The sequence below is a fragment of the Glandiceps talaboti genome, chromosome 3 (assembly GCF_964340395.1).
Source record: "Glandiceps talaboti chromosome 3, keGlaTala1.1, whole genome shotgun sequence".
Lineage (NCBI taxonomy): Eukaryota > Metazoa > Hemichordata > Enteropneusta > Spengelidae > Glandiceps > Glandiceps talaboti.
This window is the reverse complement of record NC_135551.1, coordinates 23931036-23948396: the sequence shown is the minus strand read 5'-3', so window position 1 is coordinate 23948396 and position 17361 is coordinate 23931036. Positions and strand designations below refer to the sequence as shown.

At 35.4% G+C, this 17361-nt stretch overlaps 1 protein-coding gene across 1 annotated transcript; it reads left to right on the top strand.

The window, feature by feature from the left end:
* Positions 1 to 5457: 5457 nt before the first annotated feature.
* LOC144433247 (neuroglobin-1-like) lies at positions 5458 to 6060 on the top strand. The gene has a single exon (XM_078121555.1). The coding sequence runs from the start codon at positions 5458 to 5460 to the stop codon at positions 6058 to 6060; it is 603 nt and encodes a 200-aa protein (XP_077977681.1).
* The last annotated feature ends 11301 nt before the right edge of the window (positions 6061 to 17361 follow it).

Sequence of the window (17361 nt, the reverse complement as noted above, 5' to 3'; positions counted from 1 at the left end):
AACATGCCTCTGTTTAATATCAAACCTCTATAATCTCTAGTGTGCCGAGTCGCCAAAGTCCATTTACACGTACATAATTGTACACATGTTTTGGTGTGTTTCGCACGAATTCACAAAAATGTATCTTTTATAAACAACGTGTTAATACTCCCTATAGAGGTTTCACACGTTCAACTGGCACTAGTTGTAACTGTGGCGGTTCTCCAACCAAGCATTCATAGATTACCATATCACGTGTACAGCTAGCTACACACGTAAGCTTACATATACAAATGTAGATGGTTCAATACATCACAGGGTGTGAGAGTAGGTCATTCTATCTAACAAAACAGTTTAATGGACCAGTTGCATCTAATGCAGACTTATTAATCATGAGCGGCACAGTAGAATCCCCGCATAGTGTAAAGACACCCATCGTACGGTGTATTTATTTCCAGTGCATTTGAAGGGTAAATATACATATGAAAACAGTATAAAAGCTCTCTGCAGACTAAGGTAGATTTTGGACTTGCAACTTAAGCCAAAGCTCAATTCTTTTATTCTAAATGGTTGGATGTTGTAATGATTTTATTCTTAGAAATTTTAAATAGTATCATCAGCTGTTCAGCGCAGATATGATAGACCACTGTAAACTACTGTGAACACGTCGTTGCTGCGAAGGTTGTAAAGTTACACGGTGATAACCATTGGACGTGTTGAAATTTGTTATAAATGAGGAAAGAAAGGTGACACGTGTAGGAATTGAACCCACTTCCCCTAAACACTAGTCAGCGTGATGTTTGCCATTTTAATGGAACTCTCGCTTGTCACTAGTATAGTTCAATTATCAGGATTTACAATTTGGAATGAAAATCGTCAAAGCAAATACAGTACCTGCCTGTGGTTATTGCCTGTTTATATGGTATATAATATAGTGTTGTATACACTAACAGCAAATACATTTTATTGTTAATTTTGATAGAAGGCTTGCGGTGATTAAGATCTGCACATATTTAAAACATGCTAATATTTCTAACATAAATGAATCTGTCTAAAAATGAAAGAATTGAAGAGCACTAGATATATAGTTTATCGTTCGAAGTGTTCACCAGTCCTCTCGTCTGTTGTCATGCTTGTGACGGCAATATATTGAGTTAGAATAAGAGGTGTTACAGTTTCCCCGTTGTGATGGTATATGAAATATTTCAGTTGAAAAAAAAACATTTGTTACAAAATGGCTGTAGGTTGGCGTTAGCGTTTCACATCACAACAGCAAATATTTAAAATCTATATTATCATAAAACCGACAAGGGCAATAATCCGAAGACTTTGCGAGATGAAAATAATCACTAAAGCTTTCGCGCGAAAGTAGGTAAAGCTACAATCTGATTAAAATCCGATGTAGATGTCGGCTAATCGTGCATTGCTATCTTACCATCGTTATTTAGCTTGAATTGACCTTCGTAGTACATGTTTACGTTTTTAGCCTGTAGAGGAGGCGATCAGGCTAAAACGTAAACATGTACTACGAAGGTCAATTCAAGCTAAATAACGATGGTAAGATAGCAATGCACGATTAGCCGACATCTACATCGGATTTTAATCAGATTGGTAAAGCTAATGAAAGTGTATTTTAATTCTATCACAGTAAAGTCGTCCTTTTTTGGGAGAGTCCGTTTGGTTTTTAATTATTAAAGACAGTCTCTATTCATCGATTTTCAACAGACTTAAGACCAACGAATTTTAGTGAAGGATTACTGCCTTTCCTTCTTTTGAATATCGTCACGGAGGCACTTGTTAGTGCTTAACACTTAACTTAGTCGTTTCTTCACCTATAATGTCATTGTCATTCAAAAAGGTTGCCATGGCATCTGACTGAGTATCTTTGTTCATAAAGCGGGTAAGTGAACGGCGCGTTTGTATTCGTGAAGATATACGACCAATTTCCCGTCATTAAATCCGATGAACACATGCATCTGTACGGTGTGTACTTGTGATCTATTCAAAGTACGTGTGTATCTTTAATACCACTCAACCTGAGGTAAATATAGGCAAGGACTTTCACGCTGCTTAGAAGTCACAAAAAATGCACGTTTCACAGTAACTTGTCTGACAACCTTAATAGCATCAAAAGTATTTTTTTTTCTTTTTGTCACCATGACAACCAACGTGATAATTTCATTATTTCACGGTGAAATAGTATGTCAAGACTAACCACTTCAAACGCAGAATTCTACCCAATAATGAACAAGTACATGTAGGCTAGCGCTGTTCTCTTAACATTTCAACTATATTTGTATATACATGTACATATGTAACTATGAACCCAGAGTCCATCAACATTCATTCTTGCATATCTATATGGTTGACAAGGACCTCCCATTAACGATGGAGGCTGATAACATATGTGAAAAAAATACCCTGAATATATAGCTATACTTTATTATTTTTTTAAATTTATTTTCCAATCAACAGCGCCATGAGGCAGTCACTTACAAATCTGTTCTGGAAAAGCTGTCTTGTCGCAGCATATACAAAGAAATAAAGCAAAATTCATATGAATTTCAATAACTATTTGATATGAAGACAAAAATATAGTTTCATTTCCCGCTTACAGTTTCCTTAATCGACCATACACATTGTAGGTAGCATTTTGTACCTACAAGTCTGATTACACACCTACAATAAAAATCACGAGACCTGAAACGAAACGTTATCAGGCTCGACAAAATCTTACCCACACATTACTACATCATATCATCTGGCTCAACAAAATTCTCACTAATACTGGTATATTTTATCGTCTGGCCCGACAAAAATCTTATCAACAGAGATATTTGTCTAAAATGTAGCATTGTTAGGCCTAAAAAAAGTCGTTTGGTTCCGGTTACCCGACCCCATCTAATTTTTCACTGCCGACCCTGAACCTTTTTAGGTATTCCAGAAAAAAATAATAAATTCGCAAAAATTTCTCGCGAGTAATAGTGGATGCGCAAACTTAAATCAACTTAAAAAGACAACATAAAACTGTTCTTCCAATCTGCAATGGCTGTACATCTCATGGAAAGAAAATAATAAACTAGAGATCACATGGAAAACAACAGAAAATATAACTACCTGAACTAGACAGCTCACACATGGAAAAAAATCTACCTATCCCACCTATTTTATTGAGCTTAATCTGAACCACACAATTTTTTTAGGCTTTAGTAAGATTTTGGTGAGCAGGATCCAGGAAAACACAATGTTGCTATATTGTTGGTAAGATTTTTGTTGATTAACATGACGTCTTGTTTCAGGTCTCGTGATTTTTATTGCAACATGACTAACTTCAGGATGAGATAGGTTTATCACTGGTCAAATGACTGTCGTCTTCACAACAAAGGGGCTTCTATATCTGCAGGTTAATGTCCGCTGAGTGTCGATGTAGCTATGTAGACTCAGAGTTAATTTACGATGGGATATTTCTAAGACGACTGTTGCATGTAATTGGAAATTAAATAGTGATGGGGCTCCTTCTTGATCGATGAATGAACAAAGTAAACACTTTATACTTTGTATAGTTACCATGATGTCATATGACCCAAAAAGAAGCTAAAAGTTATCCAACCATTAATGATATGACAAAAAAAAAAGAAACGCAATGGTCAAACTGACTTGATTTCAGATGAGGGATTGGAGCAAACAGATTAAGAGACTCTTGGGGTTGCTCAAAAGTGAGTGGGATGCATAGCCTGCTGCAGGCAAGAACATGGTATGCATTTGCAGACAAGTACAGGGACACATAATGCATATGTAGTGTACCGTGTCCAAGAGACTGGTATAATGTAAATAGATTCAAAGGTAGATTCTAGCAAAACTGTCCGTTACGGCTGAGTTGTTTTAACATTAATATCATATAGGCTAGATTTAGTAACCATAACAACAATGATGATAACTAAAAACATTATGTTCTGTAGTGAGAGGGAACGTGGCAGTTATTCATTGCATGATGAAATATCATATATATATGCAAGCACTGACTTAATTATCCATTATATATTTGGAAAGCTTAGGAAATTTCCTTTCTAGTGATATATGTTTGAGATACATATGCCAAGAAATAAAATTTTTGGAGGCTTTAAGTTGTTGATTTTTGAAAAATCAAAATTAAGTATAAACTTTCTATTTTTTTTTTTAAATAACTGCAGACAAAGTTCCAATGAGCACATCTCAAATGCTACAGTGACACCCTTTACTATGTATACGGTAAAGCTTGAATACAGTTCCACAATTTCTACAGTAACAAAGTAACAAAGTTTAATTTAGTGTAGAGACGGTCACGTAAGTTCCAATAAGTACATATCAAATTCTACACTGGCAGGGTTTAGTATATAGACGGTAGACGGTAAAGTTTCGATGAATAAACCTCAAATTCTAAGCAGTGTACTATTATGACGAAAATCACAAACCCTGAAACAAAACTTCGCCTGGTTGAACTACAATTGATACAATTTAGTCTTGACAGTCTCAAAAATATCAAAGAACGCGCCCAAACCTTAGGTTTACCAGACAGGGACATACGAATTTGGCGTTGATAATATAAGATTAATGGTAGCTCACGCAAAGAAAGTGTAACAATATCAGGAAAGATGTTAGTCACGCCAGACGATTGACGAAACGCTGTTGGTAAGATTTTTGTCTAGCCAGCCGATAAAATGTAGCTTTGTTAATGAGATTTTTGTCATGCCAGACGACGTTTTGTTTCAGGGTTTATAATTTTTGTTGTAGTGTATAAGATTACTACAATTTCTATGGATTCCGTCCGTCAAATGGTTATTTACTTCATCTTTTTACGCATTTCTTGTGGACTGCTTTACAAAAGACATTATATCATATGACAATATAACTCGTATTATTTGAATGGATGTCTTTCCTTCGTGTCCTTCCACTGATTTCCATTAAACTTAGTGCTTGTCATGTCTTGCTGTGATACTTAAAAACACAGTACTGTGTAAAAAGGATGTGTTCATCTACCTGGTTGGTTTTTGTTGATGTATGTCTACCCCTTCCAGCGATCGCCAAGCATTGTCACTACTTTCAAGGGCTTTGAAGGAACCATTTTTCAAAGGGGTGTTAGGGTATACGGCAACGATCGGATATATGGGAATGGTTTGTGTTTATTACTTTAGATGTGATGATGCCACCCCTTTCCCAGTTGGACGTCACATACTGTTGAATCCTCTGCACCTCCTGCCATTAGCAATTATGAAAGCATCTCTGTGTGAAACCTTGTAGATTTATCTTCGTCGTACGATATATCGTGAGGGAGAGCTAGTGTGCTTACGTGCGATGCCTTTCGTTATATTCTAAATCAGATCGTATGATGCAGTCAGATGTACCTATAAATGTCAGCGTTACACAAGCCGAGATTTTGTTCAGGCGGATCTTGAGTCTCTCGGCAGTACATCCAAATTACAACTGTGTGTTGCTAGAGAAATGGGTTGCTCTGAGTCACTTAGTGCGACAACAGGCGGTAAAAAGAACAACGGGAATGTTCTATTGGTGAACATACAAAAGGCACCCAAATTTACCTTTGAACAGATACATGATTTGAGACGAACTTGGCCCAAACTGGCATGCGACGCAACAGGAAACGGAGGACAAGTTTTCCTGCAGATTTTCTCCATAAATCCAGCGATCAAAAATCTATTTCCGTTTCGATACGTACCAACCGATATATTATCCCAGAATGAAATCTTTAAAATGCACTCGCGGAGATTCATGCAAGCTGTCGGCGCCTGTGTTGAGAATTTAGAAAACCTGGATGGCGACGTTACGACATTGTTCTTAGAATTGGGTAAAAAACACATCAAATTCGACGGATTCAACGTGGACTATTTCTCAGCCTACGTGGCGAGCATGCAGTTTGTTTGGGATTTAGAACTGACGGGGCACCATTACTCCAAGTCATCGCGGGAGCTATGGACGGTAATATTTAAATTCGTCGTTACTCGAATGGAAGAGGGTTATCGTACTGCGATAGAGGAACAGAAAATAGCAGAAGAGAACAACGTGTCAAACGGCAAGACAAAAGTTTGATGCAAGGTAAACCCTAAATGTATAGTATACACGATAACAACTGAAGAAAATGTAACGTTGAAGTACTACTTAATACCGGGACAATTTATGTAAAAGTAAACTTGAGGAAACATAGTGATGTACCCATGAAGATACGAACTACAGACAAGAACACTGACATGGATTACTTTCACTCATTTCCATCCTGATGAGGTAGCTGGTGACATGCGAATCAATAAATACCCTCCTTAACAACTCTCGAGTAGTCATGGACTTCTGAGGAAGATTTGATCGATATGCGTAAAACACATGTCTGCAACTAATGATATCCCATGTCTTGGGAATTACCTTTATAGTACGTCGATGAAAGATCACGATCAGCAGTATAGCAACTAAATGTATTTGTTCGTAGTTGTGTGTTGTGAAGACAATTAATCAATATAAAGTGAGGTACAAGATGATGTTGTAAAACCCACGGGAACAGTCTTAATTGATGACAGTGGACGACATTTCTTCTATCACCGATGAATATCGGATTTCTTGAGATATTTGTACATTGAGGATTTGTGTGATTACGGTACGTACGTAATGAACTGTAGTTTGTTGGACATTTTTGTCCAGATAAATAAAATTATAAGAGATTACTTAACATAATTTTGTATGATTCTCTACAGGTTAAGTCTTGCTAGGTTCATTTGGGGATTAGGTCTCTCGTCGTGATATGCCATATGACATAATTACTTATCAAAAACTTTACCGACCAATAGTGCTTCTTAATTTTGGCAGTAATTTTTAAGAGTGGAAAACGTCGGCGATGTCGCGTCACTGTTCAGGATTTCGGGACAACTTCAAGAAATAACACATCTTGAAATACAGATATTAAAATATGCAAAACTAAAGCACATTTGTGACAAAAAGTGTACATTAAAGGGACACGAACTGAGTATATACTTTTTGGGACGTAATTTCTGCTGCATATTTAAAATCTACCCACAATATTCTACTCCCTAAAGCCTTGCATGCAAAAGATTGAACTCAAACGTGGTATTAAGACATTGGCTATAAATGTCGAGGAAATACCTACTACACATGCAAATTAATTGTTCTAACATTGCCAGAAAACAATAATAGAAGGCATGCATCGACATAAATATTATATACTAGAATATGTCGTCAAATCAATGCTTAACGTAAGTATTGTACCTTCAGTAAAAGGCTCAGTTTGTACCACTTTAAAGTCGAGAATGGAGAATGGCGAGTACGGTGACTCGTGTGTTTGCTACGGACTATGACAATGGCCTTGAAATATAATCATGGGTTTTGACATTAATAATAATCTTTATTTATACTGGATAGTTCTTTAAGGATATAAACAATTGTCTCCAAGAAGAATAGTGAGGGCCATCCCTCGTGGGTTCAGTGTTAACGTAAATTACAGACAGATACTTAGATAAAAATAATAGATACACGTAAAGACAGACACAAAACGTATAGAACAATTTGTTATGTCGTTATTACCCCAAATAGTTATAAACTGTGATCAGATATACAGAAGAAAATGTAAGGTTTAAAAAGAAAATCAGTTCTTTGCCGGAGAGTATCTGCTTGTAAGTTAATCATTGCCATGAGTTTGCAAACAAGGGCTAGTCAAGAATCGGGAAATGTCAAACAGTCCTTGAATTCTCAATAAACACTTTTCTCATTTCAGTGCATCGATCGGCTGTTATCAAAACCTTTTATATTGCACTCTCGTCTGCTACTCTTATCGATTTAGATCTCATTATCTGGGAGTGTAATATTCTGAATGTTATAAAACATTAATTGAGTAAATCTAACAGTTCCTGATGGAGCCTAAATCCTTTCCCATTTACTCTCGTTGCTAAATCCAAATAAAAAAATAATTATGTGTTTTCGATCCGATAACCCGACCGACCCTTAGTTAAAGATACCGACTCTATCTAACCATATTTTTTTTTCAGAAAAAGGTAAAATGGTTTAAGACCTTACTTCTATTCGATGTAAATTATTTTCATCAAAGTATCACATTCCTGAGAAACGAGGTCTTGTAATGTTGTCTGTAAAGTTGAACAGTGCAGTCCGTATATTGTGTTCGTCTACTTCACATAATTGTCCCTCTTCACTTCTTTTACACCTCATCAAGTTATCACAGAATTACTGCAACCAACGAGTATCTTGTCTTACGGTTGAAGCAATTTCTCCAAAAAAATGAAATATAATAAAATGAAATCCTGACCTATCTACTCTATTTTCTGATGTCTTGTTATCGGAAACGAACAATCTTTTATTTTTGCCTAAAGAATTATTTTCCAATTTGAAATTATAACGTGTGGATAAAGAGAAATGTGACCAGTCGGATGTTATTACTACGATCTCAAGACACACAATATCTGACGTTTCTTTGGTATATGCAGCCTTTGTAGGAATAAATGTTGTCTAAGCTTACAGCTTTTATCCTACTCTAGCCACATATCAAATTTTCTGTTTTTTAATTTACATGGATAGAATACATGGAATACGTGATTACGTTTGTATACACCAGAAGAGATTCTGAACACAAATCTCTCAACCTATTGAATGTAACATTGACAGACTTGTATCGTATATCACGGGGTCGATTGCGTCTTTACAAATCAAACACGTCTCTTATTTCTACTTACTCATACATTTCCTGAAATTGAGATTGCTGAACAGGAGACTTTATGTCCTTGAGAGAAAGACAAAGCAATTAATTACATTTTCTCAGTGACTTGAAATTGACGACACTTCCATGTTTAGATTCGTAGTTGTTTAAGGTTAAGGACGTCATAGAGAAAGTAAAACGGACCGAGGGTGAGTACAGGGACGTGTTGAAACAGAACACAAATCTCTTCACTTGAGAACATGACTTTTCGTCGGCGACGATAATCACTTTAATCGAGAATGAATGTATTTTAGTGGCGTCAACACGTTTCGGTTATCTTTGTTGTAGTAGATAAGACATAGTTGTATTGAATCGACATTAGTGTGGAGGTACTCCTTGCCTGTCTTAATTACAGCCTATTTCACCTAACCTTGTCGGAACAGTGTGCGTCACAAATGTATTTCATACATCCCATTTCACGTCAGTGTTCACCGGTTTTGTTTGAAATAACCACTAACCACTAACCACTCAAAAACCAATAAGGAACTGCACATTCTACACTTTAAGATAGCAAAATCGCAATTTCTTGCAACATTTTGTCTAAATGAAATAAACTGTAACTAGACACATGCACGAGACCCTAGCAACAAGACCATGCCCATAGCAACGGTCAAAACATTATGTATATTGTAAAGATAATAACGGCAATGGGTAGGTATATGTAAGGGCGGCCTTAATTCTGTTTCTCATGACCCGACCGACCCTAAATTTCTTCAATCTGGTGATTTTTTAAATTCGATGCCCTATATGGCAGGGTTAGCAAATAAATTGCAACATAACTGATTGTCAGATGGCAAGCCTATGAGCGCATATCTGAATGAAAATAATTGTTTATCACTGAAATTTGGGCAAATTTAATGAAACAAACAGTTTTTCTTCTGTCATTTCTAAGTCATTCAGAATGTTAAAGTATTATTATGAATCGAAAGTATCACCAAAATGTACTCATAACTTAATATGTTTTAAAAACTTTTTATTTTAATTTTTACAAGACCGACAGACCAATCATTTTAAAGATTTTATGATGAGAAACGTATTGAGGCCCTATGTGGATAACTATACAAAAATGGACACTGTTACATATGCCAAGAGGCCCTATGTGGATAAACATACAAAAATGGACACTGTTAAATATGCCTAGCTACTAGGCCGCACACATAGCAACTTCCAAATGAGGGTATATATTGCAAAGATAACACCAGGGATGGTTAGGCAAGTGGATAAACATTTGAAAAGGGAATACACACATACCTAGCAACAAGACCATACCAATTGCAACAGTAAAATTGTGTATACGTATGAAAAATAACAATTGGGATGGATAGGCAAGTGGATGAACATTCAAAAAGTTAACACAGCGATGCTTTATTTAGCAACAAGACCATACCTATAGCAACAACCAAATAATGGTGTAGATGTACAATTCAAAGATAACAATATGGATGGTTAGGCATCCGGATAAACGCTTTAGAAAGTTAACACATACTACTGTAGAGTTGTACTACAACACAAGTTGTGTATTTATTTACACATCTGTTCATTCAATAGTGACACCAGGCTGCTCAGCAGAATATCTTGGCAAAAAGTCTCATTTGCTCCACAGGTGCACATTTCTGTACAAAACATGTTTTATCTCTTCCATAACCACCTGACTTCACATTCAACATCAGTAATGCGTTTGCACCCCCAGGTCAACTATGGCTTGTGAAGCATATCAAAGCCAGATGTCAGATCTGTAAAGGAATGTCTGCACACTTGCAAGCCAAACTAATAAGCCGAAATTGGTCAAAAGGAGGACATACAATTTGGCAAGTGTAGTTCTGTACAATAAATGAATGCCTTTATTTTTACCATGAATTTACCATGAATTTACATTGGGTGGGAAGCCATTGAGGCTTTTAAAGACCCCTTACTGTTCTGAGTTGGTTATCAATACATGCCTAAAAATGATTAATTGATGTAGTCGCAATAACTCTTTCTGGTAAACTGTCCCAAATGTCTACGACACGTTGACAGAAAAAAATATTTATGTATATCCAAACTGGATAACACTGATGAATTAAAATAATTAATTGATGTAGTAGCAATATCAATTTCTGGTAAACAGTTCCAAATGTCTACTACACGTTGATTGAAAAAAATATTTACGTATAACGTATATCCAATCTGTATTAAAGTGATGAATTATAATGATTACTTGATGTAGTAGCAATAACCCTTTCTGGTAAGCTGTTCCAAATGTCTACAACACGTTGACTGAAAAATATTTAGGTATATCCAATCTGGATCTGTTCTTAAATCATTTCAATCTGTGTCCCCTTGTTGTCGAAGTTGATACGTTGAAAAATACAACTGGATCAAGGAGTATATGTCCATGGAAAAGTTTATAAACTTCCAGCAAATCAGCTCTAATCCGTCTGGTTTCTAAAGTTGTCATTTTCAATATGCCTAACCTATGCTCATAATGCAAGCCATCAAGCTGTGGAATCATCCTGGTGAACCGACGCTGCACTTTTTCCAATAAAACAATATCCCTTCTCGTATGTGGGAAGCATAGTCAAGGTGCGGACAAACTGGTGATTTAAAACATAAACCAACCAGGGTATTCATCGTAACAGAAATAATTCATGGTTGGCGTAATTTTTGAAATAATAGCGATCAGCAACATCAAACAATACAGACAATCAAATAAATCGGAAGTATCATACATAATATGCAAATGATATATAAATAAGGAATTTATAATATATTATGATTAAAATGTAAAATTATACAACCGTTTATAGTCTACAGGATGCCCAGAAATACATTTAGACAGACATAAAGCAATCGTACAGCTCACATTTTAATTGGCCATCAATATACAAAAAACCGTGATTTTACATCAACATACGAAATTACTGCAAAAATTACCCTTTATATTGAAATAAAAATTGCCGACATATATATTTTGATTGCTTAGATGATGGGGAACACAATGAGATATTTTGGTAAAAATTAACATGAATTTCACACAAAACCCACAAATTTGCACATATGCCCCTGCACTATTTAGACAGGTATACACCATGAGTATATTGACACTTACATTAAATTCATCAGGTATCATGGTTTATATTCAATTTGATTAACGTTTTGAAATGAAATTAAAACCTCCATATAGCGTTTACAGATTATCGATTGCTTTTTCTCATCGATCCTAATGTCGACGGCAATTTTGGTTCAGACAATCCGTAGACACGCACGGGGTGTCCCCTCCACCGTGTGTTCCCCTCCACTGTCTATGTACCAACTGACCGTTCTATAGAGAGGCTGTACTAACGCACACAAAAACAAACAACCAAATAAAGAATTACAAATAGACATACTGGAACAACAAGCAATGTTACACACGTAACACAAATTTCTAAAACTTTATCGTCTGCATCTCTTGTGTATTACAAAGTGGAGAAAAAAAAACGATTTTAAAATTGATATGGTTATGTTTTAAGTGTTATTGTCATCAATATTATTCTTGTAATGACTAACATTGTTAAGATTGATCTTTAAGAAAGTGTTCTTCTGACATGTGGGCAGCATTTGAGTGTTATTAAATTTAGAGTGAAATATGACGAAGATCTAATATTAAAAGTATGTCGATTATTGTGTTTTGAATCATGTTGAATTCTAATAATATAATGACGAATATGAATATCTTCTAAAAGTATAAAAATGTTGAGGAAATTCCTATAATGCAATGAATGAACTGTTAGTGTTCTAACGATGCCAGAAGACCATTGTGATATCATAGGATGGTATCGACATTGACATTTATTTATTTATTTATTTATTTATTTATTTATTTATTTATTTATAAATCATCCAACATGCATTGCCCACTAACAGGAGGAAGGTTTTATCATTATACTTGTATAGTTTACTTAATGTTCTATATAAGTTTTTCATCAGAGTGAAAATGTATACCTACTTTAACAAAACCATCCCATAATGTTGAAAGGAAACAATTTAATGGCGGGATGATTGTTGCGTGAAGTCATGATGCTCACAATTGCGATTTCTATTTTTAAATATTCAGTTCGTATTAAGCATTTTGTACGAAAATTAGCAAGCCGCTACTTCAAATATGCGAATTCAGTAGGTGTGAAATGCATCCGTTTACAGCTAAAATGTTGTAGGTTTGGTGTTTCACTCATGGGACACAAAGATAGACATACTTCAACTCTAGCCTAACAATAACAGAGACATAATATAAAATACAGCAGGATCATTTACCCAATCACACTGAACACTGATAAGCATTGCTATTCTTTCACAGTGCAGTAAAAACAGGCTTCTAATGAAAACATTACACATGGACTTGATGATTTCAATGGCCGCAATTGTTTATTTTCTAACTAATAATCAACATATCAACGTGATTACTTCTACATCCACACTGTCCACGGCACATATGCAGTAGTTTCTTTTGCATCAGAAGTTATATGAGGGTGTGTATTAAATGTCATGTTACATGAGAGAAACGCCAAGCCTACACCATTTTAGCTGTTTATTATTCAAACCGAATACGTACAAAACAAAACAAAACAAATTAAAATGTAAAAACAAAGGCAATTTATATTAAACTAAAAATTTAGCAGATATTTATCCTCGTACAGAAGATAAAAATAAAGGTAACCTACTGATAGATGCAATTAAACGTTGGATACCAACTGAAATTAGGCTATAGAATTGTAATCCGGGAATGTGAAACCGTAGTAAAGGAATTTTAGTACGTATATTATTCACACGCTTTTCAATTATTCAATGTAAAGAATCATGCTGTTTTCAATTGACACCCAGATAATGAAAACAAGCTGTGTATACTTTACATGGTTGAGACAGTTACACGAATGCCATCCTATATAACCAAGGTGATGTGAACATCACACAGAGATGTTATTGCTAGAAAACATACATGCCATTATATGACTAGGATGAAAACACATCCCAGGATCTATAGATGGTTAGCATGGTCTCAACTTTTATTGGAGATTTACAAATCACGATAAGGGAAGCCTTGAGGTTGGTCAAACACTGGTATCGACTCCCTGGTGAACAAGTCATCGCTTGATACATACAAAGAACATGAAATTCTACAAAATCTAGTATATGCCTTTACATATATTTTGTATTGGATGTAATTATGAATATTGACATGAAGATGTACAGCTGAAATGATGTTTGATTTTCAACCTTTCAACCATATCTGGTTTTACGTCATGACTAGATATTTACTGGATTTATGACTTGCGGTACTATAATACATCTCTCTCTCTCTCTCTCTCTCTCTCTCTCTCTCTCTCTCTCTCTCTCTCTCTCTCTCTCTCTCTCTCTCTCTCTCTCGATAAATAATGCATACATCTCTTATCTTTATACAGTTCTGTATTTTATGATGCTTTAACAACTGTTACTTCAGTACAAAACACTGTAATTCTATTGAACATCAATGCTTCATTTGTTATGTTTCCTTGACAATGTCACTTCTATAACATTACACACACACACACACACACACACACACACAAACACACACACACACACACACACACATATATATATATAAATGTCTCAGTGGAGAGAACTTATGTACAGTGCTCGATGCAATATTTGTAGCAGAGCATTACATATATATATATATATATATATATATATATATATATATATATATATATATATATATAGAAAGTGTCTGATGATCGCAATATGCGTGAAACTCCGATTTACGCCCAAGAAAGAGTTCAAGTACTACCAAAACTATTACGCTCTGCCACTGTGGTATAGAGCACTGTCTTAGCAGATTGATACTCACCGAGTTATATATATATATATATATATATATATATATATATATATATATATATATATATATATATATATATATATATACATATAAGATATAAATCAGATATATATATACACACATTATATAATATAGTTTCATAATTACAGAAATATAAAGATGTATATGTATAATTTTCTGTAAGTGTACACACAAATTAACCATTAACCTACATTAGAGTACTCACAGTATTTAATGTACAGTTTTAATTTGTCTCATCATGTCAAAGTGGAAAACCAATCTGTATTTTTAATTTGATTTTGAAGCAAGTGTAAAAACTAGGTCAGAGTCTAGATTTATTGGCGGTTAAACGTTTTACGACCGTAAAAGGGTGATGATAGAAAACATGATATCGTTAATTTCTGGTAATGACTAGGATTTTCTCTATCGACTAGCTACATGTCGGTACAGACAGACAGACAGACAGACAGACAGACAGACAGACAGACAGACAGACATAAATTTAAGAGATTTTTTATTGATATTCAAATAAATAGAGATATTCTATTTAATTAGATTTTTTCCGTAATATTTCATTTTGTTTTTTTTGACTGTGATTGCAAGATTTACGACTGTTAGTAGTGAACTGATTGCAAAGGCGAGTTGACGGTACGTCAGATCCCGAGGCTGTTCGCAGAAATAAAGTCTCAGATCGTGATTTTCATGCACAAATCACGATGCTATTTGCATATTGGGTTTGGATGGAAGAACGCGTTTGCACATACATATATGATACATACATACATACGTATGTATGTATGTATGTATGTATGTATGTATGTATGTATGTATGTATGTATGTATGTATGTATGTATGTATGTATGTGATTGATTGATTGATTGATTGATTGATTTTTATTACCTGTACAAGAAATAATTACAGATCACTTGGAAAAAAATATTTATACACAATTTATACAGGCAATGGGAGTCAGAAAATAGCTTTGCTAATCAAGTCTGACCCCTTACATTAATGGTTAATGGTTAAACATTCACGGGTGTTACTAAACGCACTTGCCCCTCCCCCCAACCCCCATCCCAATCCCAGTCATTTTAAAAGTGATGAGAAGAAAGTTCGGTAAAGAATGCCAACTATGCTATATATTCTTTTAGTAATGTATGTATGTATGTATGTATGTGTGTGTGTGTGTGTGTGTATGTATGTATGTATGTATGTATGTATGTATGTATGTACATGCGTATGTGTGTACATACATAGGTACATACATGCATGCATGCATACATACATACATACATACATACATACATACATACATACGTACGTACGTACGTACAAACATACATACATATACATACACATACACACACACACACACACACACACACACACACACCGTGAAGTGCACATGATTGCATGCATATATTTATCCGTGGACGTGTGCAGTCGTGTGTTGATATGTATGTACATGCGGCTATGCATCTTTGTATATACATTGTGTTTGTCTGCAGCTGTCTACGCATCTTTTTATATCCATCCACCAATCACCAACACATCCACCCGTCCCTCCATCCCACACTCCATGCATACGTGCACCCATCCATCCTTCCGTCCATCCATCCATCTCCTGCACTCATCGATCATCCTTCCACTCCTTCCCCTCCCCCCTCACTCCCTAGCCTCCATCAACCCAATGGCACCCACCCAATACATATCAGCGTAACAATTTCAAATGTTGTGGGTTTACACATTTGCTGACCAAAGTTAAAGTCGAGTGTTTAAAGAGTAGATGACTCAGTAAGTTTATTATATTTTGTATTGAAACATATAATAAAGTTACAGAAATTTTAATTTTCCATTTTCATTCCTCGCGTATAATATATACAGCAGCTTTGGCGGAAGAGAGTCCCAGTGGCAGACTCTGGGTTGGCGAGACTAGTGGAAACACGAATCGTGTCTTCTCACATTGATATGCACATAGACCACTATGAAATTAGAGCCTTGATGATTATCTGGAATCTAGAAAAAAAACCCATTCACCTTCATTTGAAAAATCGATCTGATCTCGCGCAGCTGGACCTCCAAATGAACGTCATAGCTGACCTCCACACTATCATAATTCATTGAGTGTAATTTGTACACGTCACACGAATACATCGCTTGCCGCCTGCAGGTCGCTAGTTTATATACCTCGTGTCGTATGATTGTCACAGTGACTCACAGATGACCAATTCTGCTCGTTAACTGCCCGACAGCCACATAAATTTAACTTGCAGACCACATTATTTGGATTAATTTCATGTCGTGTCAAATGGTGAAACCAGTATTCTGATGATTTGCACGATGTCGTCTTTAGAGTTACACTAGCTGTTACGGGGGTAGTATTTTTTTTTCCATGAGACAACCAAATATATATTCACTGAAAATAGTTGAAATGCCTATTTTATCCTGCCCATAAAAAGTACAATAATAGGTTGAATTCGTGATTATGATATACATAAATATTTTTTCAGTCAACGTGTCGTAGACATTTGGAACAGTTTACCAGAAAGGGTTATTGCTAATTCATCAGTTAATCATTTTAAAGCGTCCGTGTATTGATAACCACCTCAGTGCGGGATCTTTAAAAGCCTTAACAATGGCTTCTTACCATTACTTACCATCATCAGTTGGAAGTAAACAACTGAAGTCATCAAAATCATCAAGTCCATGTGAAACACCAATAGAAACATCGTTCCTCCTGTAAAATGGCAATGTGTAGATGATATTTTTAATTTTTAAACA